Genomic DNA, 25,212 nt, shown 5'->3' on the forward strand with positions numbered 1-25,212 from the left:
TCTTCTGCGCCTGCGCCGCTCCAGCCAATGAGGAGCTCCTCAGTCGAGGGTGGGGCCACGGGTTGCGCTTTAGGATTGGACAGTGGGAGCAAACGGACGGCGCGGAAATGACGTCAAGGTGCGTAAGCGCCGGCGGCCCTGCTGCGCGGTGGCTGCCGGGTGCCGCACGCCTTCCCTTTCCTCGCCTCTGCCTTTTACCCCCGCTCCCATCCCCGCCCCCACGGCCGCTCCGCTCCCTGGCGTGACTCGGCATTGAGAGCCCCGGGAGAAGACTCCGCGGTCGCTACCTCTTCTGCCCAGGCCTCGGCCTTCCTGAGCCTCCCTCCTTCCTCTCCCGGGTCTTCTTCAGTTTTGAAGCCGGTGGCTTCGCTGCGGCCCTGCCAGACTTCTGAGAATGGTGGGTGTGAAGCCGGTTGGGAGTGACCCGGATTTCCAGCCGGAGCTGAGCGGCGCGGGCTCCAGACTAGCTGTGGTCAAGTTCACCATGCGAGGGTGAGTCCGGGCCCGAGCCTAGTGAGTCCCGGCTGTCTGTGCTTTTCTTTCTCTGTTTCCCGATCCCGCCTGCCTTGTGGTCATGTTCTGCTGCGGAATGTCCGGCGCTGGCCGCAGCCCAAGGCCACTGCCCGGTTAGGCCTCAGTTCCTGGGTGTGAACCCCCGTTTGTGCACCGGGGCGTCTCTGGCAGGCTCGGAGGCCTGGCCGACCGCATTCCCCAGCCCGCGAGATCCCCGCCCGTTGTTTCTGAGTCCTCGGAAGGGGTCTGCTCTTGGGGGTGAGCCGGCTCTTTCCCTTCTTGTCTGTGGGAGTCTCCCACAGCCGCCCCTGCTTGCGCCTGTCCCCTTCTTTCCCGGGATGCAGCTGTCACTTGCATCTTAGAAACTTGCAAATTTTAATTTACCCAAACGATTTGATTCTCTTCACCACCTGCATATGTGGAAAACTGTAGGAAGATTCAGCTACCCAACTAATCCGCGGAGTGCTTAGACCTAAAGCTAATGCATTTTAAATTAAGTTAATGTTGGGTCAGGATGCTTTTTAATTTTCTTAACGTTTCTGTTACTTCTTTGATTTGTAAGTTTGTAAGTTAGGCCACTTTGTGTAAGTTGCATCTGATCACGGAAATTATAGTAGGTATATATATACAGTACACGTAGACAGGTGTCCAGATATCTGGCTTTGACCAAGTTGACTCCATTTTTGACTTGATGATTTAAGAGGATAGGGCACTTGAAAGATGTTATCTGGCTTTGGTAAATCTCAACATAATTCATAGGTCGCAGAGCTGGCGGCTCTTCCATGTTGGGTCCCTGTATGAGAGTGACGTGCTGGAAATAGACATTCAGAACCAAGATTTCAGCGAGCTTGTGTATTTGCTTACCTCCCCTTGTGTATGTCAGTGTCCAGTGGGAAGGATTAGAAGTCTCCTCTTGATCTACCTTGACCCCCTGGTGTTATTTACACTTAGACTAACTTGGAGAAATCTACTACAAATACCACTGTTTATGCAACACATTTTGTTGTCCAGGTAACTGTATAGACATAAGGCAGTGTTTTGAGTCTTAGAGCAAAAAGTGATTCAAACCTATCGAACGTGATTCTATAAATGTTGAATATACAGATGGTGGCATTAGGATTAGATTAGGTTTAGGGGATGGAGGGATGTAGGTAGAGATGAAAACAAGTTAGGACTTACCTTGGGACCAATCTCATACAGAATTGGAAACGGGGGGATACATTAGATTTTAAGGTTCGTCTTCCCAGTTTTGTTGATTTTATCATGACCATTCTTAATATGAGGGAATACCTATATACATTTGTTAAGTCCTAGGTGGAAGTTGGAAAAAGGAAGAGATGATTTTAACAACGAACCTCATTTTTAGTTCACTTTTCTAATTGTAGTTAGTGGGAGTGTTTATACTTTTATGCCTCAATGATATACTCTCTTTTCCCCTTAACCATAGCAGGGGGAGAGATGAAGAGTAATACATGATTTATATGAAGTGAGAAAAGTTACTGTCATCCCACTTTAGGCCAAGAACATAGTTTTCTCAACCACCTGTTTTTCCATTTCCTTTCCATCCCTACTTGAAGCCTTATTCCTTATTCTCACCTGCCGTGCTTTGTCCATCCTATTATTTTTACTAAAACACTATACAGATTGTCATTCTTCTGTTTAAGAATCTTCAGTGGCTCTCCAGTATTTCGGTTGTTTTTTTAATTGTAGTGAAATACATGTAACATAAATTTGCCATTTTAAAATATACAGTTCAGTGACATTAAGTACAATCACTGCACACACACACACACACACATTTTTTAATCTTTTTGGCCGCGCTGCGTGGCATGTGGGATCTTAGTTCCCCAACCAGGGATCGAACCCGCGCCCGTTGTATTGGAAGCGTGGAGTCGTAACCGCTGGACCGCCGGGGAAGTTCTAGTACATTCACAATGTTGTACTGTCATTACCCCATCCATATCCTAGAATCTTTTCATTATCTCAAACAGAAACTGTGCACGCATTAAACAGTAATTCCCATACCTTCTCTCCACTGCCCCCAGCCCCTGGTAACCTCTCTTCTAGTTTCTGTCTCCATGAATTTGCCTATTCTTGATAACTCATTTAAGTGGAATTATATAATATTTGTCCTTTTGTTTATGGCTTATTTTAGCATAATGTTTTTAAGATTCATCCATGTTCTAGCATGTGTCAGATTTTCCTTCCTTTTTAAAGCTGAGTAATATCCTGTTGTATATGTGTATGTACATATATATATGTATATGTATATACACATACAACATTCTGTTGTATGTATATACCGCATATTTTTGATGGACATTTGGGTTGTTTCCATCTTTTGACTATTGTAAATAATACTGCTCTGAACATTGGTGTGCAAGGATCTCTGTGAGTCCCTGCTTTCAGTTCTTTTGGGTATATGTCTGTGAGTGGAATTGCTAGATTATATGGTAATTCTGTATATAACTTTTTGAGAAACCAGCAAACTATTTGCCCACGGTGGCTGCACAAGTTTGCCTTTCCACCAGCAATGCAGGAGAGTTCCCATTTCTCTACTTACCAACTTCTTTTATATTTTAGTGGCCATCCTAGATGAGTGTGAAGTGGTATCTGGTGGTTTTGATTTGCATTTCCTTGATGACTGGTAATTTTGAGCATTTTTTCTCATGCTCGTTGGTTATTTGCCTTTGGAGAAATGTCTTTTCAAGTCCTTTGCCCATTTTGAATTGGATTGTTTGTTTTTTTGTTGTGGAGTTCTAGGAGTTCTTTATATATTTTGGGTCTTAATCCTTTTTCTGATATATCATTTGCAAATATTTTCTCCCATTGGTTGCCTTTTCAGTTTCTTGATGATGTCCTTTGATGCACAAAAGTTTAAAAATTTTGCTGAAGTCCAATTTATCTATGGTTTTTTCTTTTGTTGTTTCTTGTGCTTTTGGTCTCATATTCCAGAAATCATTGACAAATCCAGTGTCATGGAGATTCCCTCCTATGTTTTCATCAAATAATTTTATAGTTTTTACTCTTAAGTTAGGTCTTCGATCTATTTTGAGTTAATTTTTATATATGGTGTTAAGTAAAGGTCCAACTTCATTTTTTTGCATGTGGATATCCAGTTTTCCTAGCACCATTTGTTGAAAAAACTGTCTTTCACCCATTGAATGGCACCCTTCTCCAGTATTTTTTTAAGCAATTAAAATAGTTGTCACATCAAATTTGGTCTGTGTAAGGGACTTATTGGAGCACTTATTGACTTCTGCAGTCCTCAAAATAATGTTTAAAATTATCTCCATTTTACAAATGAGGAAGTTGAGTCAGAAGGAGATTAAATGACTTGTTTAAGGTCCCAGTGTTGAATGTACTCTTTGGGTTGTGAAGTGCTGTCCTGTTCTTCCCAGCCTAAGCAGAAGGGACATGCAAGTTCACCTCTGTATTGCATGGAGCCTGACATTTTTCAGTAAATGTTGCCTTGAATAAGCTTTGCCTGCAAAATCCTTTGATGGAAGTTAGTTCACTTCACACTCTGATATTCATTTCCCTACCTGTAAAGTGGGAATAATAACATGTAGACTAACCATATCGTTTAGAGAATGAAATTATATATGTGCATTATATACTGTGGTAACATATTTTTGTAACTGGTATCTCCAAACTATTACTTCTTAAATATACCCGGATACACTTAAGTGGTCATAAACAGTGCTAGTTTTGTTATCACTGATGGGTAAATGCCAAATTTAAAAGGATATGCATTTTCTTTCCTGTGAAACTCAGCAATGAGTGATTTTTATCTTGAATTCATGAGTGTACCACTTTTGTAGATATGTTTACCATATATTCAGTTTTGGGTTTCTTAAAATTTTTATTGGAGTATAGTTGCTTTACAATGTTGCGTTAGTTTCTACTGTACAGCAAAGTGAATCAGCTATAGGTATACATATATCCCCTCTTTTTTTGCATTTCCTTCCCATTTAGGTCACCACAGAGCATTGAGTAGAGTTCCTTGTGCTATACAGTAGGTTCTCTCAGTTTTCTTAAAGCAGGTCTTACTTTGTAGTTGGTTAGGTGTTATTGTTACCATCCAGTTAGAATGTCAGTGTACGTTAGGATGGTGAAATCTAACGATTATGATAGTTTGTCCCAATAATACATTGTATAATAGTATTAATTATATATTGTAAAATTGTTGTGGACTGAAGGTACTTTACCATAATACAGAGTTAGGAGGCCCAACAGTTCATAAGGACTGGGCAGATAATATTAGGGAGTGAGGTGGGTGGCTGTAAGATAACTAGCGAATGGTGAGGCCCTAGAGAACATGTAGAGAATTTTAAAAAATATTTTTATTTAAAAAAGTATAGCAGGCACGCAAAAATGTATACAAATCATTTAAGTGTAGAGTCTGATAAATTTTCGCGGTGATCACACCTGTTTAACCAATACACAGGTCAGGAATAGCAGCGTAGCACAGTCACATCCCCACCCCCGGCAACCTCCTGCAGGCTCCTTCTCATCACTCTCGAACTTTAACACTGTAGACTAATTTCGTCTGTATTTGAACTTTATAACAATGGTATCATATAGTATGTAATCTGTCTGGATTCCTTTCAAGAGCATATAAATAGTCTTAATCTTGGCAGTTAATTTAGAAATAACAACCAAAAAAAAAAAAAAAGCACAATGTAGGCCACTGTTTTGGGGGTTTTGAAATAGCAGTTAAGAGTTGGGTTTTGTGATCAAATTTCAGCACTGTACTTCATTGTTCTTGTCTTTGAAATGAGGAATGGTAAAGCTTAAATGAATTTAAACGTTTTATAAGTTACCTAACATATAATAAATGCTTAATGAACGTTAGCTATTTTGTGTTAGTAATAGGACCAGTTATGGTTATGCCTGTCCATTAGTAAATATAAGACATCTAGAAATTACCTGTTTTAAAGTTACGCCCCGCAGAAAAATAAACTTAAAATATGTCTTCAGAAAGCACATACATTTTCCACACCCACACCAGCTGAATGTGTTTACACATATTACTGCTCAAGGTGGAGCACTGACTACTTTAGCAAATAGGAAAGAATGGCAAGTTCTTGAAATAAAATCTATTTATATTATGACAGTAAACACACATTTTTTTGTTTTAATTTATTTTATTGAAGTATAGTTGATTTACAGTGTTGTGTTAATTTCCACTCTACAGCAAAGTGATTCAGTTATACATAAATATACATTCTTTTTCATATTCTTTTCCATTATGGTTTATCACAGGGTATTGAATGTGGTTCCCTGTGCTGTACAGTAGGACCTTGTTGTTTATCCTGCAGAGTTTTTCTTAAAAGTAATTTTTACAGAATATTTTCATGGTAGCTGTGTGGTACCAGGTGCTTGTATCAGAAGACAGGAATGAAGAATTTTCATAGTGACTTTTCTATAACTTAAAAAGTTAAAAATAGATTTCATAACCGAAAATGACATGCCTATTAACAATTTCCTTCCATTTTCTCTGTCCCAGCTAGGTTTTTTAACATCTTTAGTTTGATATAAAGCCTTTATGTATTTAGGTTTTATCAATAAATAATACCTAATTCAGCAGACTATGAAAAACTGTAAACACAGATCTTACTAAGAACCTAACGTGGTGCTTTCAAAGAAAGCTGATCTTGGATTGGCTTTAGGACTTGACTCTTCTAGTTGTGGTCCTGCCATTAACTGGAATGTCTGACCTTGATCAAGTCGTTCAACTTTTCTGGTCTTCACTTCTCATTTATTGAATAATGGTGTTAGGTTAGGTCAGTTTTAAAGTTTCAGTTTTGTGGGTTTGGTTCTTTACGTTTTGCAGAAAGCTAGAGGGTTGTCTGCTGAGGTTTTTCTCAAAAAGCATAAGTCAGAATCTTTCTTACATATTGGACCTAACAGATCAGCTTTCCATCAAAAAGAAGTTCAGAGGTGGAAAAAGAACTTTTTTTTTTTCTTTCTTTCTTTCTTATTTAAGCCTCTGGACTAGATGGTCTGGTCTCTTTTACAACAAGTTCAAAGGTCCTGAGGTTATGTACTGTCTAAAGACTGCAAATCAAGGGCTGTGCAAGAGAAAAAAGTACAATCCTGAAATTTAGGCATACTTGGAGAAAAATATTTTAGAGATAGGAAAGGTCCTTAAAGAATCTAGTCCCTTCTCATTTTATACAGAGAAATCAAATAATTTGTTCATGATCTCAGCTAAAAATGGAACTTTAAGTTTACTTTTAAATGCTAGGGGTAAGCTAGGAAAACATCTTACTTAAAATAACAAATCAGTTCATTTGAGTGATTATAATGTGAAAGTATGCTGCTGTATATATCTATGCTTCTGTGTTCTATGATTTATTTTGATTTTTGACTAAAGTTCCAACCTATGATGGCTAACTAAAATTAAACAAAGGATCTAGATAAGGTTAAATTTTGAAAGGGAACACTTATTTTCAAGGTAGCCATTATTTTAGTACAGTCTCTTTAGCTTCAAGAAGAGTTTCTTTAACTCCAGGTAGCTCATACTTGATTGATGAGTAGAGTGATTATGTCAGTACAGTGTGGAGGTGAGGTTGGTTCATATTCTATTTTTCTTAGGTAGTGAAGAGCAGGAATAGAAATAGAACCTTTAGCAGGAAGGAGAAAAGCCCTCAGCCACAGAGGCAGGCTCCCTTTCAGGTTCCTTTTAAGAAAGTCAAAATTAATAAAATTACATCTGAGCTCCTGCAGCCAGCTCCTGGTCCCCAGCGGGAGTCATTCTCATGTTGTGCTTGCTTCTTCCTGTCCCTGCCTGGATGGCAGCCCCGTGGACTCAGAGCTCCCCTTCCATCTGGATACTCACAGCACCTGTAAGCGGGCACTTCCACTCGTTTGTTTTTGTACATTTTAAATATCCTCTGAGGTGTAGCCTCTAGGTCTGAGCCACCTGTCTGTCTGTCCAGGTATTTCCTGAATACTAGTTACTATTTTTCTTAGGAATGTTTTTACAAAGTTGCATGGGTTTAAATTTTTATTTTTAAATTTTTATTTTTTCCATAAGCCTTCTTATTTTCGAAGGCACGCTTTTGCAGAAAGAAGGTTTTTCGGGAATGAGAAAACCTGATACTGTGTGTATACCAGGTATATTTTGTGGTACAGCATGATACCTGTGCTTCATCCATGACTACTGTTTAAATGCAGTTAACATTCAATTCTCTATTTGCAATTTAATATTTTATGAAAATACCTGTTTATCATATAAAAGCAAAGGATACAGAAGTATAAGTAGTTTTAAAAATCTCCCCTAAACTCCCTTCCTTTTCTAGTCCCACTTTACAGAAGTAATTGTTTATTGTGTGACCCACCTAACTTTTCAATATATATTTATGTACATATATAACATATAAATACATATATAAATACATATTTTTAACGTGGTCATAGAAAATATTTTATCATGAGACTTAGTTTTCTTTTAAACTGTATAAATTATCCTTATCCTTTGGTGTGAATGTGTCATAATTTTTTTTAATTGAAGTATAGTTGATGTACAGTATTATGTAAGTTACAAGTGTACAGTATAGTGATACACAGTTTTTAAAGGTTACACTTCATTTATAGTTATTATAAAATATTGGCTATATTCCCCGTATTGTACAATATATCCTTGTAACTTATTTTATATGTTATAACTTTAAAAAATAGTTTTCTATTGATTGCCATTTAGATTATTATTATTATTTTTACTATTTCAAACATTGCATTGAACTTCCTTATACATATTATTGTGAAATTGAGTAAGTGTTAAGATAAGATAGACTTTTAGAAGTGAGATTGTTGATTCTTGGGTTGTGTTCATTTAAAATTGGTAGATAATGACCAAATGGCCCTTCAAAAAGGCTCTACCAATTTGTACTCCCATCCATAGTGTTTAAGACTTATTAATAACCAGAAGTATTTTGCTAAACTAAACATAGGTTTTGTCGACTGTAAATGTTTGTTCCTTTAAAATTTAGTCTCAGGCCCTATTTCAGCATTGTTAGATCCAAAAATTTACTTTCAGAAGGATCAAGTTTAATATTTAAGAAATTAAGAGTTACTTTCTTAACTTTTTGGTATGAATCTTAAGGATGGCAAAAGGTGAAAATGCTGATTAAAATGTTAAGAATGGACAGAGAATCATAGCTTGAATTTGAAAATCTTGTATTTTAGAGTTTGCTTTTCCTTGTGTTCCTATCTGCTAAAGCCAAGGTTTTTCTCATTTTTTGGAACTTTTATTGAGATATACACAGTATACAATTATAAATGTATAGTTTAGAGAGTTTACACAAACTGAATATACATGCACGTTTAATCAGCTTCTGGACAATTAGAACATTTCTAGCCTCTTGAAATCTCTCTCATGCCGTTATCCTGTCACTAACTCACAAAAGTAACCATTGTCCTGATTTATAATACCATTGATTTGTTTTGCCTGTATTTGAACTGTACATAAATGGAATCATATAGTGTACTTCTCTTCTCAGTGTTATTTGTGAGATTCATCCATATTTTGGCATGAGGTTTTACATCAGTCATTTTCATTGTTGTATAGTGTTCCAGTATGTGAGTAACTACAGTTAGTTTACTTATTCTGTTGTTGAAAGGAACTTAGGTGGTATCCAGTTTTTGGCCATTAGAAATATTGCTACTACCAATATTTTTTCAAAAACCCTAAGGCAAACATATACAGACATTTCTGTTTTATATACCCTAGAAATGGTCATAAGTAGGCATAAATCTTGCATTAGCAGATACTGTCAGTTTCTTTTCTTACCCCCTGAAGTGGTTATACCAGTTTGCACTGTCACTAACAGGTCAGTTGCTCCAAGTTCTTGACAGTACTTCCTTCTCTATTGTTTTAGCTGTTTTGGTGGGAGTAGTTTTATTTTTTTTTTAATTAAAAAATTTTTTTTAACATCTTTATTGGAGTATCATTGCTTTACAATGGTGTGTTAGTTTCTGCTTTATAACAAAGTGAATCTGTTATACATATACATATATCCCCATATCTCCTCCCTCTTGTGTCTCCAAATTTGCATTTCCCTGGTTTCCATAGTGACCGAGGAAGTCTTTTTCTCTTTATGGACTGTTTGGATAACCTCATTTGTCCAGTTTGAGAGTACCCTTTTTTCTTTTGAATGTCAGTCTTCTTATTGATTTGTAGGGGCTTTTTTACATATTAGAGGTATAAGTCCTACGTTTGATATGTTTTACAGATATTTTTTACTAGTCTGTGGTTTGTCTTTTCACCCTCTAAGTGGTATCTTGATGAACAAAAGGTCTTAACCTTAATATTTTCCAGCTTATCAAGTATATCCCAACATATCAATTCTTCCCTTTTTTCTTTAGTGCTTTTTGTGTTTTAAGAAATAAATCTTTGCTTACTCCAAGGTTTTGAAAGTATCCTCTGTATTTTTTTCCTAAAACTGTTGTTTTACCTTTCCCATTTAGATCTATAATCCATCTGGAATTGGTTTTTGTGTACAGTGTGAGTTAGGGGTAAAGATTTATTATTTTTCCCCCCCATGTGGATATCCATATTGACTCAGCACTGTTTATTGAAAAGACCATCCTTTCCCCACTGTACTGCTGTGTCAGCTTTTTCAGAAGTTCGGTTACTGTGTATGGGATGGGTCTGTTTTTGGACCCTTTTCTTTTAAAATTGGTGAGTTTGTTTATCCTTTATACTCTTAATTTTATAAAGCTTTTTGGTAGTTATTAATATCTAGTAATGTACTTTCTTCAGCTTTGAACCCCAAAATGCTTGGGCTATCCTTGATATTTATTTCCCTATAAATTTTAGAATTTAAATTTGTTAATTTTTCCAAGCAAACGTTGGAATTTTACATTGACTTTAAAGATCAAATTGAGGAGACTTGACATCTTGACGGTGTTGAGTTTTCCAGTTCATAGATATAGTATATTCCTCCATTTATTTAGATCTTTAATTTCGTTCAGTGAGAAGAAAGCTGGAAGACAACACTGTTAGACTCAAAGACTTAATATAAATCTGTAGTCATTAAGACAGTGTGGTACTGATGCAAGTGTATCTAAATAGTACAGTGGAAAAGACAAGAAAGTCTAAAGATAGGTTCATCAGAATGTTTTTAATTCTGCGTTTTAATTGACAAGATCTTTAGAGTATAAATTAGTACAATCTTGGGTGTTATTTTACCAAGCATCTCTTACTTTTCTCACAGGTGTGGACCGTGTTTAAGGATTGCCCCAGCATTCAGTTCTATGAGTAATAAGTATCCACAAGCAGTATTCTTGGAAGTAGATGTACATCAGTGTCAGGTAAGGCAAAGAGTCCTTAAAAAAATGTCTTTTTATTTATAAATTGATTTGAAATTCAGCATTAATTTCATCCTTTATCTCTTTATGCACTAAGTACTTATTTTTTTGAAGGTAGGATAATATTATGTTAATGTAATTATTACAAATGTTGTTATGGCTGCATTAGTTAAGAAGGGTAGTCCAATATTAATTGCTTCTGGGTTTGCTAATATTTTTCTGGTACAAAACTAATATTATGTTGTTAATAGGTCACCTGGCAGTTCTGTGTTTTACATTTCTTTGTTTATTTTTTTGTAAATCTAAAATTATATCTTGTACTACAGACACACTGGTTGATTAGAAAGCCATGGCAGAGAATTCTTGGATATAGTTTGTTTTGAATTGATCAGTTATAACCCTAGCTCCAAAGCTGCTTACTCAGCAGAAAGTTTAAAATGTTGGTTACTATTGATTGAGCCACAGTGTTGTAGGTAGATTGCCCTGGTTACTTAGTCAGCATGGCTGTGTGACAGTTCTGCATTTGCATATCTAGATGTATGGAGGAATTGTTAGAGAAAAAAATTTTTTGAAGGCTTCTTCCAACACTAAAAATGTAGTCTTTTGACATACATAAATAACAGCTCTGTAACTTTTTTTTTTTTTTCCAGTGAAGCTTTTGTCTTTGATACATTTCTGGGTTGGAAAAAAATCTTAGAATGTTACATAGCTTGCAGATAAGTATTTTGGGGATTTGGTGCAAACTCTATGTTACACGTTTATTGTTTAGTACTTATATCGCATACTTCTGGACAGCAGCTCTGGCCTTATTTTGCCTTATTTTAGGTATTCACTGTCTCTGATCTGGAAGTGCTGTCTTCTGGAGCTGTGTGGTCCTGTACAGTAACCACATGTGGTTGGGTACTGAGTACTTGAAGTGTGGCAAGTCCAAATTGAGATGTGCTGTAAAATACACATAGGATTTTGAAGGCTTAGTATGAAATAAAATACGTAAAGTATGTCATTAACTTTTTACATTGACTATATGTTGAATTGCATATTTGGATTTGCTAAAATAAATTATTAAAATGGATTTCAGTTGTTTCTCTTCACTTTTTTCTTGTGGATACTAGAATATTTAAAATTACATGTGTAGCTCACATTTGTATCTTGTATTATATTTCTTTTGGACAGCACTGTTCTAAAAGGTCATTTTTTTAAATGAAGCCTAGAGAAGACATCTCTGTAAACTTTATGCTTTTTTTAAAAAAACAATATAGTGGTACCTCTTCCTAGTGTTTGAATATGCAAGGTGACATACTTATTTTACTATTTTCTTTACACTGCTCATGAAGAGTTTAATGAGTTTAATGAATCAGTGACTGATTAATTTTCATTCGGTAGCTAGTCTTATGATCTCGTGGAGTTGGAGCAGAATTTAAAAAGATACCCATTGTGGTGTTTTTGATGGAAGACCAGAAGTCATTTCTTTAAGAGTAGAACTAGGGCTTCCCTGGTGGCGCAGTGGTTGAGAGTCTGCCCGCCAATGCAGGGGACACGGGTTCGTGCCCCAGTCCGGGAAGATCCCACATGCTGCCGAGTGGCTAGGCCCGTGAGCCATGGCCGCTGAGCCTGCGCGTCCGGAGCCTGTGCTCCGCAACGGGAGAGGCCACAACAGTGAGAGGCCCGCATACCGCAAAAAAAAAAAAAAAAGAGTAGAACTAGATGAGGATTGCAGTGCAAAGGATGTTACCTCCTTTTCACGGACAGATGGGCTACTGTTTTTTCAGATGTGTACTTTTTCCTAGTAGCAGTGGTTTGTGTTGACATATCTCAATACCCTTCTGGGGTTCTCCATTTGAGAAACAGTCTGTACTTATGAGAGAACTGTCTGGTGTTGTAAAGTGCAATTTCTGTGTTAGAAGCCGATTGTTCTATTGGATGAAGCACTTAACACCAAAACAAAAATGCAGGGCTATTCTTTGTTGCGGACATAAGGGTAATATAGTTGTGCCCCTTAAGAATAGGCCTGTTTTTTCTTAAGTAACAATTAGGAGTAAGTTATTTTACATGTTTTTAGTTCATGCTTGTGATATTTAACTTCCATAGAGATGTAGAGTGAATATTCAGAGTGGTTTAAGATTAGTTTTGATTTATAATGCTATCTAACTTGACAATTCTAGGGAACAGCTGCCACCAACAATATATCAGCAACACCTACATTTCTATTTTTTCGAAACAAAGTGAGAATTGATCAATATCAAGGAGCAGACGCTGTGGGACTAGAGGAAAAGATCAAGCAGCACTTGGAAAACGACCCTGGAAGCAACGAGGACACAGATATTCCAAAAGGCTATGTATGTAGAATTAAAAGTGAAATCATGATGTGTCTTGCATTTGTCATTATTTGGTTGAAGTGAAGTTCACTGTTTTCATGTTTTGTCTTTTGCTAGTTAAGAATACTTTCAGTTAAGAACTTCAAAAGTAAATGTAATAGCTGACTATTTGATTTTGTCTGTGTTGTGTGTATTATAACCTTAAGCCCCCATCATAAACTATTTTTTATTTTTATTTATTTATTTATTTTTTTGTGGTACGCAGGCCTCTCACCGTTGTGGCCTCTCCCGCTGCGGAGCACAGGCTCCGGACGCGCAGGCCCAGCGGTGGTGGCTCACGGGCCCAGCCGCTCCGCGGCATGTGGGATCCTCCCGGACCGGGGCACAAACCCGTGTCCCCTGCATCTGCAGGCGGACTCTCAACCACTGTGCCACCAGGGAAGCCCTGCCACTTGTTTTTTAATCTGCTTTCTGAACTATTTTAATAGCCATTTAAAAAAAATTATTTATTTATTTTTGTTTTATTTTATTTTTGGCTGCGTTGGGTCTTTGTTGCTGCGCGCGGGCTTTCTCTAGTTGCGGTGAATGGGGGGCTCCTCTTCGTTGCGGTGCACGGGCTTCTCATTGCAGTGGCTTCTCTTGTTGCGGAGCAGGGACTCTAGGTGCACGGGCTTCAGTAGTTGTGGCATGTGGGCTCAGTAGTTGTCGCTCACAGGCTCTAGAGCGCAGGCTCAGGAGTTGTGGCGCACAGGCTTAGTTGCTCCACGGCATGTGGGATCTTCCTGGACCAGGGCTTGAACCTGTGTCCCCTGCATTGGCAGGCAGATTCTTAACCACTGTGCCACCAGGGAAGTCCCAAAAGCCATTTTTATACGTTTGTTTTTTACTTTTTTTCCCTCCCAAAGTGAAAAACTTTTCATTGGAAAAATTTTTCACTTTTTGACAATTGTGTAAAATGGCATGTAAATTTTAGTGTATGACCATTACATACTGAACTCCCTTTTCTGCTGGTTTCTAAAGTTTTCTCCCTCTTTTTAAATGTATCTATTTAGAAACCCTAGTTATTGATTTTGTTTTAAAACCAAATGTGACTTTAGTACTGGATATGTTTTTCAAACTTTTAAGAGTTATTATTCTAAATAGTAACTTGAAGACTTAAGAATGTCAAAGTTTTTGAAAACTATATAATATGAATAGTCATAATTTGTGTCTATCATATGAGAGCTATTCAGGAAGGAAGTAAAATTCAGAAGTACCACTTCATGGTAGCTGACTTGTTTATGCAAATTGGTAAAACCTGCCTACCAAAATAATATTTGTATATATATTTTTTAATTTTGCTTGTTATAAAGTTATTGTGTTGGCAGATTAAAAATGATTTTTTTTAAAAGTGTTACCTCAAGTTAAAGCTAGTATATGAAAGCATGTGTAACAAGTACATTTAAAAATTTTTAAATTTATTTATTTATTTGGCTGAGTCAGGTCTTAGTTGTGGCATGCGGAATCTTTCGTCGCAGTACATGGCCTCTTCGTTGTGGTGTCAGGGCTTCTCTCTAGTTGTGGCGCGTGGGCTCTAGAACGTGTGGGCTCAGAAGTTACAGCATGTGGGCTGTAGCTGTGGTGTGCAGGCTCCAGAGTGTGCAGGCTCAGTAGTTGCAGCACATGAATTCTCTAGTTGTGGTGCACAGGCTCTAGAGCTTGCGGGCTCAGTAGTTGTGGTGCGCGGGCTTAGTTGCCCCACGGCATGTGGGATCTTAGTTCCCTGACCAGGGATCAAACTTGTGTCACCTGCATTGGAAGGAGGATTCTTAACTATTGGACCACCAGGGAAGTCCACCAAGTACATTAAAACAGGCCTGCCATGGAGCTACCAGTCATTATGTAAGGCCCTTAAATTCATGTTGAATAAGGAGAACCTGTAGTCAGGTATATATGAGAGATTCTTTTTGTGTTTATGGGTGGAGGGGGAGTTGTGTCTTCAGAAAGTGTCTTTAACATGTGGTAGTGGCATTAATTACTTTAAGTTAAGGACTTAATAATTAATATTTATTTAAAATAGAACTGTTATATGATAATTTGAAATGGTAATATTCAGTTAGAAAGTGTGAACATGTGTAAGTCAGGGTTATGACGCCTTTTGGAAAATTTTGGAAATCATTTGACTTGTAAACAGTTGTGTTTACTTCTTTGTATTTTTTCCTTTATTAGTAAGGGTTTTTGCATGAAAAAGTCTTATGGGCACAACAGTCTTGGCTGCTTAGCTGCAGCGATACTTCTTTACATCAGCTAAGTGTGATATCAGGGTTTTGGCTTTGGGTAGGAAATAAGCAGGGAAAAATGACGTTTTAGGAAATAAGACATTTAATTTCATCCAGATGTTATGAATACAAAGTAAAAAGCTGTTAAAAACATTTTCATTTTTTTCCATCAGGTGTCAATGAAGACTTTAAAAGTTTTGAACTATAGGTCTTATAGGGTCATTAAATATTTAAAACTGGTAATGTGTTCCCAAGAACGGCATTGTTTTCACAACACAAATGGAAACTGAATGAAAACCTGTATCTTAAAGTAGATTTAAATATAAGTATTACAAAAATGTATTGACAATTTTAAAATAAAATTTTAGGTTTCTTAGAATAAAGACTTTCTCTCATTACGTTTAAATGCTAAAAGGCTATATAATTATTGATTTCACACATCCTATAGTTTTGAAACTCCTGATTTGACTGGAGCCAGAGTGAAAGAAAGAAATATCTCTCTTCGAGGGGTTTGAGATATTACAAAAGATGTAGGGTATGATACTCAAAAGGTTAAGAATCAAAAATCGGAAGTAATACAGTGTTTTTGTAAACATCATGACTTTGAGTTTTTAATATGTTTATTGAAGTTCGAAAAAATTTTGTTTTTCCAATTCTGTTGTCTTTTATTTATTTCTCTTATCTTACTATAGTGACTTATTCCACAGTAGTATTGAAAGCAGACATCCTTGACTCGTTCCTCATCTTAGGGGGAAAGCATGCAGTCTTTCACTATTAAGTATGATGTTAGCTGGAAGTTTCTCATATATGCCTTTTATCAGGTTGAAGAAATTCTCTTCTATTTCTAATTTGTTGAGAATTTTTTAAAATCAGAAATGGGTATTAGATTCTTACAAATATTTTTTTCTGTGTCCATTGAGATGATCATGTTTCAACATTTTGTTTCTTAACATGGTGAATTACATTGAGTGACTTCTGCCTGTTAAACCAACCTACCATAACCTAGCATACTCTAGCCACTCTTGACTATGATGCATTATCCTTTTAATATATTGTTGAATTAGGTTTGCTAAAATTTTGTTTAAAATATTTGCCTCTATGTATATGAGGGACATTGGTCTGTAGTTTCCTTTCTTGTATGTTTTGGTATCAGGGTAATGCTGGTGTCATTAAATTAGTAAATATTCTCTCCTCTTCAATTTTCTGGAAGAGTTTGTGTAGAATGGGTACTATTTCTTCCTATAATATTTGTTAGAATTTAATAGTAAAGCCAGCTGTTCCTGGAGTTTTCTTTGTGGGAAGATTTTTTTGTTTTTTTTGTTTTTTTTTTTTTTTTTTTGGCGGTACGCGGGCCTCTCACTGTTGTGGCCTCTCCTGTCGCGGAGCACAGGCTCCGGATGCGCAGGCTTAGCGGCCATGGCTCACGGGCCCAGCTGCTCCGCGGCATGTGGGATCCTCCCGGACCGGGGCATGAACACGCGTCCCCTGCATCGGCAGGAGGACCCTCAACCACTGCGCCACCAGGGAAGCCCTGTGGGAAGACTTTTAACTACAAATTTAATTTTTAAAAATAGGTAAACAATTAATCCAGTTATCTATTTCTTCTTGAGTGAGCTTTGGTGGTTTGTGTCTTTCAAGGAATTTGTCCATTTCATTTGTGTTGTTGAACTTACGTGCAAAATATTGTTCATAATATTCTCTCATTTTTTTAATATCTAAAGAAACTGTAGTACTGTCACCTCTCCTAATATTGGGATTTTTTTGTCTTGACCACTCTGGCTAGATGTTTCTTAACTCACTGATCTTGTCAGAGAACCAGCTTTTGATTTCATTGAGTTTCTCTATCGTTTTTCATTTCATTGCTTTGATGTTTATTATTTTCTTTTCTCTGTTTATTTTGGGTTTAATTTGCTCTTCTCTTTCTAGTTTCTTAAGGTCGAATTTGAGACCTTTCTTCTTGCCTAATATAGGCATTTAGTGCTATAAATTCCCCACCCTGGGACTTCCCTGGTCATCCAGTGGTAAAGAATCCACTTTCCAATGCAGGGGACGCGGGCTCGGTAACTGGTTGGGAACTGGGACCCCACATGCTGCAGAGCAGCTAAGCCCGAGTGCCACAATTTCTGAGCCCGTGTGCCTCAACCAGAGAGCCTGCGTGCTCTGGAGCCCTCACACCACAACTAGAGAGAAGCCCATGCGCCACAACAACAAAAAAGCTCCCACATGCCACAACAAAGACCCAACGCAGCCAGAAAGAAAAAAATAAGTCTCTGCCCCAAGTATCTCTTTAGAAGTTGGGAAAGTTTTAAACATTCTATTTTTTCTCTCCCCTATTTTCTTTTTTTAATTTACTTATTATTTTTAAAATTTTATTTATTTCATTTTATTTTTTTAACACCCTTACTAGAGTATAATTGCTTTACAATGGTATGTTAGTTTCTGCTTTATAACAAAGTGAATCAGCTATACATATACATATATCCCCATATCTCCCCCCTCTTGCATCTCCCTCCCACCCCTCCTGTCCCATAATTTATTTATTTTAATTTTTATTTTTATTTTAATTTTTTTGCGGTACGCGGGCCTCCCACTGTTGTGGCCTCTCCCGCTGTGGAGCACAGGCTCCGGACGCGCAGGCTCAGTGGCCATGGCTCACGGGCCCAGCCGCTCCGCGGCATGTGGGATCTTCCCCGACTGGGGCACGAACCCATGTCCCCTGCATCGGCAGGTGGACTCTCAACCACTGCGCCACCAGGGAAGCCCCCATAATTTATTTTTTTAAAGGTATCTTTATTGGAGTATAATTGCTTTACAATCCCATATTTTATAAGAGTACCTAGTATGGCTTCAAATCACATGAGGGGGCTATCAATATCAAGTCTTCCTCTCTAGAAGTTTGCAGTCTAGGCACTCTGGAATCAAACTTGTATTTACATGTGTTCTAAATCTTGAGACTTATTAGTGTATTTCAGTGTTCCAACCTCTGACCTGTAGGTTTTGGTCTACAAATATGTCACATTCATCAAAATAAACATTAAATGTCCCTAATTTATGTAGTAGGTAGGACAGATTTTTCTTTAACCAAAAACTTTCTAACTTCCTGTGTGTCTCATGTTGGATTCCACTCACCTCCTCCCCCCAAAGGTGAAATTTGTTCAAGCAAACAAAAAATCTAGTTGACAGAGTAGTGTTATAAACATGCATGTCATTCACCTGTGTTCATCAGTTGTGAATATTTCCCTGTTTTTGTTCTATCTTGATATGTATTTATCTGCTTTTATATTTTGCAGCATCATTTACAGAGTAAGTTATAGGCATCTAGATGGTTCATCTGTAAATATTTCAGCATGGAGCTCCTAAGAACAAGGACATTCTCTTGTATAGCCATGATACCATTATCACTTCTAAGAAATTTAACATTGATATGATATCTATCCCTAATGTACAGCCTATATTCAGATTTCCTTAATATATCTCCAAAATATACTTTATAGTTGTTTTTCCCCAATCTTGGATCAAATCAAGGGTCATGCATTGCATTTAAGTTGTCAATCTCTTTAGTGTTCTTTAGTCTAGAAACTTCTCTCTGCCTTTTTTCTTTCATGACTGCCTTTTAATTTGTGCCATGCGGCATGTGGGATCCTAGTTCCCTGACCAGGGATCGAACCTGAGCCCCCTGTATTGGAAGCGCAGAGTCCCAACCACTGGACCTCCAGGGAAGTCCCATGACTGCCTTTTTTTAAAGTTTAAAGCAACGCCAGTCTACTGTAGTAGCCACTAGGCACATGTGGCATTTTTTATGTGACTGGGGCAACTGAGGAACTGAATTTTTAGTTTTATCTATTTTTAATTGATTTAGTTTTAAATTTACACATGTGGCTAATGGCTGTCTCATTGTACAGTGCAGGTCTGGACCATTTGTCTTACACAGTGTCCCACAGTCTGGATTTGTCTGATTGTGTTCTCATGATTCTTTCCTCATTATTGGCAAGTTGATTGCATAAGTAGTGATACTTATTTCCAATTACATATTTTCCAAATATGTCAGTTTGCGGTTATGTCAAGTATACAATATTATGCCAGTTTGTCCCAGACAGTGTTGTAAAACAGAGCACTTTAATGCAACTGTTCAAATATGATACTTGTTTTGTGTGCCCCATGATAAATTAAAAAGCAATTTTAAATTATTTACCTATTTAGTTTATTTTCATCATTAAGGTATTGGAAGTACGACTGCAATGTTGTCTTCAAGCCTGGGGTCTTGATCCTGCATATAGTATGGAAGAGGCATCTCGGTAGGATGGTAGGCAAATATTTGAAAGATTTTGTCACATTTTCAAGGCAAATGTTCAAGAAGTTCAGAATAATTCTGTAGTAGTAGAACTTAGCTGTGTAGTGCTCCTTTTCTTCCTGCCTCCCTTTTTGAATTGGCTACATTATGTTACCCTGAGTAATACATTTAACATCTAATGCAATGTAACATTTGATATAATAGAAAAGAATATTTTGGCTTTGGAAGCATCTAGGCTAGTCTATGAATAATTAAGGGTATATTCTAATGGATTATTACCATATTGATAATTATTTGAAATGTAAAGTTTTCTTTAGTCTTTCAGAACTATATACACATGTATTAGTATGTGTATTAGTATTCGTAATGAAGACTGATAGAATGGTGAACATGTATCTGATAACTTAGAATACTTGGTAATCTTTATTTTTTTATTTTTTATTTTTTTTAAATTACTTGGTAAACTTTAAAAACAGTTTTTGTTTAGTAGGTGAAATGGATACTTTTCTAGAAAAATAGTTTCAAAATCAACTCCACTAGAAGCAGAACTCCTAAATAGACCAATCACCATTGAGGAAGTAGAGAAGATAGTAAAAGAGCTCTTACATAAATACCAAGATGACTTCACAGGGAAATTCTACCAAATCTCTAAAGATCAGGTAGTCTTGTGTTAACTGCAACTACTCAAGACCGTATAAAAAGAGAGAAAACTTAGAAGTTTCATTTTGAAGTAAGTTATGACATTGATTCCAGAATCTGACAAAGTTTGCAGCAAAAAAGAAAGCTACCAACCAGTTCCAGTTAGGAATATTGGTGTACAAATCTTAAATAAAATATTAGTAAACAAAATTCAATCTAGAGGAGAAAAATCATGATTTCCTAATATGGGGAAAAAGCATTTGACAGAGTGCAATATCTATTTATTCCTAAAGTGTTCAATAAAATTTTAATGGGGAAGTACTGGAGGCATTCCCACTGAAGTCAGAAACAAGACAGGGATGACCACTGTCACTGCAGCTCTATGGCGTTGTGTTGGAAGTATTAGCCAAAACACATACAGGAAAATGTTAAATGACGCCACAGGGAAGCACTCAGCAAAATCCGGAATATAAGAAATCTATAGGCTAAATGACTAGATTAAAAGAGATTTAAGAGACATTAACCAAATATGGTATTTGTACTTTTCTTGGATTCTTATTCTGAGACTCAGTAATTTCAACTGTAAAACATTTATGAGACAGTTGAAGAAATTTGAACATTGATATTGATGATATTAAAATATTATTCATTGTTTTAGTTGTGATAATGATACTGAGGATTTTTTTTGAGTACTTATCTCTTGTGAACACACTGAAATGTTCATGAATGAAATGAAAAAAATGTCTAAAATTTACTTGAAAATAATTGGGAGAAAGGTTGGGAATGGTTACAGGGTAAAGGTGAGATAAGAGTGGGCATGAGTTGATGATTATTGTAGCTGGGAGGTGGATACCTGTGGTTCACTGTATTAGTCTATTTGTGTATGTTTGGAATTTTCCATGATAAAAATTTTTTAAATAGTTATTTGCTATTCATCTTTAAACTCTTCACGGATATAGGTAAAGAGTGCATGAATACTAGAAGAGGGAGGTAGGCTTTCTTTGGATATTTTGTAGATATTTTAATTTGCATATTTTCCACTTCAAAACACTGCTATTAAAAAACGTGTAAGTCAACATTTAATAATCTTTGTGTTAAAGACTTGATTTTGGATTCTTATTAAGTGGGCTAAGCCTAAATTTGGCTTTAATTATTAGTGATAGATGTCAGTTAGAAGTTCAAATGAAAGGGTTATTATAAAAGTTTTAGTAACTATTTTAAATGAGATATAAGTTTTCTTTAAAATTGCTTAATCAAGAGAGAGTCACTCCAATATAAAATAAAAAGTTTAGAAAAAAAAGAATCACATACAAGGATGTATTGTACAACACAGGGAATAGTCAGTATCTTATAGTAACTATAAATGGAATATAACCTTTAAAAATTGTTAATCACTATGTTGTACCCCGGAAACATAATATTGTACAATAAAAAAAAGAATCACATATTTACATTTCTTATTAAGATTTTTATACCAAATCCAAATGCTTTGCCTAAAGTCTTGGTTTAATTTTTTTCAGATGGATTTAATGCCTTTTATTAACAAAGCTGGCTGTGAATGTCTTAATGAAAGTGACGAGCATGGATTTGACAACTGTTTACGAAAAGACATGACCTTCTTGGAATCTGATTGTGATGAACAGGTAACCGAATGCTTAAGGCTTGTAAGGATTATCAGTATTTATGCCTGCTCTTGTTTCTTGTTCAGGTTTCCATCTCAGGATTTCATGTTTCTCTTTTCCAGATGCTCACTTCTTTCTTCCTTTTTATAACTTCACCCCTGTCCTTTGACCCTGCAGACCCCCCTCGTTTCTTTGTTCTTCTATGCTAGCTGCACTGCGGAGAATCACCGATCTCTTGGATTGCCCCGAAGGCTGAGTTGAGCCTTCACTCTTCTTAAGTCCTTTTGTTCATTCTTGACTTGCCTTCATACTTCCTACACGACTTTGTCCCTGAGAAATAGAAACTTATTAGATGAGCCCTCCCTGTATGTCTAGTCCTCACTCCCAGATGTAAACGTTGTATTTCCCTATAATTCCCAGCATTATTGTTCCAGAGGAAGTAGTGTAGTATAGTACTGCCTTTATCAAGCCATCTCTGTCTTCATCTTGACTGTTATTTTCCTTAATTTAATTTCTATTCCATTGCCTCTGCTTTGTCCCCATTTCCTGTTCATCTTTTACATGTTCACAAAAGTTATTTCTCTAAAATATAAATCTGATCATGCTTCTTTTTCTTAAAAGAGTTAAATGGTTCTTCAGTGACTTCAGGAAGAAGGTGTCGTATTCTTGCTGACTTTATCTGCTTCTAGCTTTCTACTCTCATAATCCTCTTCACCTGTGGTTCAAGTCTCTAAGCATGTCATGCTTATTTTCTGGCACACAATTACAGGTCAAGTATAAAAGGTACTTATATAACCAAAGGGAGTAATTTAAGTATTTTCTTAAGCAAATAGACCACAGTGATTTGAAATCATAAATCCAAATCCCATCTTTCTTTGCTCCAGCCAGAGCTACCTTACTGTATAGCTTTGAGAATATCATTCACATTGTGCTCCTTGTAAATGGTGCCCTGAAATAATGTGGTGATGCATATCAGAAGGACTGGCTGCAGCTTCCCTGAAATCTTCCTGCCAAGGAAATCTTCCTCCCAGGGTAGAAGCATAGGTACCTACATCAGACAGAATTTTAGCTGGAAAGAAGATTGAGTGAATGAGTCAGAGATAGGCATTTCGGCATTGTTTTGTGTTCCAGCTCCCTTACCTGGCTTTTCAGATTCAGTTAGTCAGATAAATTTAAGATGGAGGTTTGGAGATTACTGTTAGAGCTGTGAGTCCTGTTCTCTTGAGTTTTGGATCAAATAGAGTTCATTTGAGGTCTAGTCTCTCCACGTAGCCTGTGTGCATTGTCTCCAAATTGTCAAGTGACGTGGGTGGATGCTTCCACAAATAAATTGTTTTGCAAAATAATAAGCTTAATATGCTAAAATATATAGTTTAAATTTTAATTTCGGGATTTTGTTTGTTTTTTTGGAAAGCAGATTGCTTATCAGTTTTAGGTTACAAGACTTTAGGTTCTTACATATAATTTTAGTTAATTCTATTAAATTTTGTTGTTATTTCTTTATACGAATAATACATTAATGTATTTCTTAAATGTCAACCTAATCAAGTTACTTTCAACTTACTGATATTCTGTATTACATTGGTTTTGTTAGATGAATTAAATTTTGTCTGCTGCTTAATTATTTAAATCTCCTTAGCTATTGTGTTATTTAAGGTGTTCAACAGTCCTTTAAAAATGAAACTATTATTTTCTTTACAGCTACTTATTACCGTGGCATTCAATCAGCCTGTTAAGCTTTATTCAATGAAATTTCAAGGGCCGGATAATGGTGAGTAATGGGCAGCTTTTCTTTAACTTTCTGCTCTGTAGACCTGCTAGCACATATTTAAAACTTTTCTTTTTTTTCTTTTTTTTTTTTTAAATTGAGGTATAGTTGATATATACTCCTATGTAAGTTTTAAGTGTACAACATAATGATTCACAACTTTTAAGGGTTATTCCATTTATAGTAATTCTAAAATATTGGCTATATTCCCTGTGTTGTACAGTATATCCTTGTAGCTTATTCATTTTATACATAGAAGTTTGTACCTCTTAATCTCTTACCACTATCTTGCTCCTCCCTCCTCCCCTCTTCCACACTGGTAACCACTAGTTTGTTTTCTTTATCTGTGAGTCTGCTTCTTTTTTGTTATATTCCCAAGTTTGTCGTAGTTTTCAGATTCCACATATAAGTAAGTGATATCATACAGCATTTGTCTTTCTCTGTCTGACCTATTTCACTTAGCATAATACCCTCCAGGTCCATCCATGTTGTTGCAAATGGCAAAATTTCATTCTTTTTTATGGTTGAGTAGGATTCCATTGTATGTATATTTACTACATCTTCTTTATCCATTCTGTTGATGGACACTTAGGTTAAAACTTTTTATTAAATAGAGATAAAGATTTCTTGTTTTGGGAAGGAGTGAAATTGTTCTTAGAACAAAGCAGTGGGCAAATAATGTGAGATTATTGGACCGAAAGTAATAAAAAAAGAAACGTTTACCCTTTTTCCAAAGTTTTTTATTTTAGAATTTAAGTTCCCTTTTAATCTGAAAACGAGGTAGCCCTTTCTTCCAACTAAAGATTCTAGGGTTGAGGTAGCTGTTTTTCAGGATCAGAACTGGGAGAATTATTTCACATTCCTCCTGTTATAGGTGATAAGACAGGCTCTGGATCTTCCTATTTGTGCTCTAATTATAGTTTCATCTTCTTTATACATATTATGATGCTGTAAACATGATTGTACAAACTTGGCATTTTTCTTTTCATTAAATAAAGAATTGTGCTATTCACCCTCCCACCCCCTTTTTTCTGTTTCTTACTGAAGTGTTTTTTGCTGGTTGGGGCGGGCAGGGGTGGGGGCATGGGGTGGGCAGTGGGGACTAGGATTCTGGTTTTTTAGTTGGTGGGGAGAAGCAGTACGCTTATCAGGTAGCATTCCCTTATCATTTGCTATTCTAAATTTTCGTGTATTAATGACTTTTCACTAATAAAATTGTTTCTTTATTCTGAGAATACAAAGTATTTATAAAAGCAAATGCTATAGAAATGAGTATTTAAGCAGTGTGACCATCTTAAGATTCCTTAATCAGTCACAAAACACTGGTTTGAAGTTAAAAGGGCTAAGACACTTTATCAATATGATTTTACCACTGAGCACATCCTAATCCCTAAGATGAATTTTGGTAGTTTGTGTAATTAATTTCCTTCTGGCTAAATGTTGTCACTGATAGTGCTTTCCTCCTAAATAACAAAATGTACCAACT

General features: G+C 36.4%; 1 protein-coding gene across 5 annotated transcripts in view; it reads left to right on the forward strand.

Moving 5' to 3' along the window:
• Positions 1 to 124: 124 nt before the first annotated feature.
• TXNL1 (thioredoxin like 1) overlaps positions 125 to 25,212 on the forward strand; it is a 34,085-nt gene continuing 8,997 nt past the window's right edge. For 2 of the 5 annotated variants that reach the window (XM_067698983.1, XM_067698986.1), the window contains exons 1-5: positions 130 to 492; positions 10,740 to 10,836; positions 12,996 to 13,169; positions 21,857 to 21,979; positions 23,660 to 23,729. In XM_067698983.1, the coding sequence (XP_067555084.1) occupies positions 395 to 492; positions 10,740 to 10,836; positions 12,996 to 13,169; positions 21,857 to 21,979; positions 23,660 to 23,729 (562 nt within the window). In that variant the 5' untranslated portion in view covers positions 130 to 394. Of the gene's footprint in view, positions 493 to 10,739; positions 10,837 to 12,995; positions 13,170 to 21,856; positions 21,980 to 23,659; positions 23,730 to 25,212 lie in introns of all 5 variants that reach the window. The other 3 variants (XM_067698987.1, XM_067698984.1, XM_067698988.1) reach the window with 3 other exon arrangements.

Source organism: Pseudorca crassidens, chromosome 12 (genome assembly GCF_039906515.1).
Source record: "Pseudorca crassidens isolate mPseCra1 chromosome 12, mPseCra1.hap1, whole genome shotgun sequence".
In the NCBI taxonomy this organism is placed as follows: Eukaryota; Metazoa; Chordata; class Mammalia; order Artiodactyla; family Delphinidae; genus Pseudorca; species Pseudorca crassidens.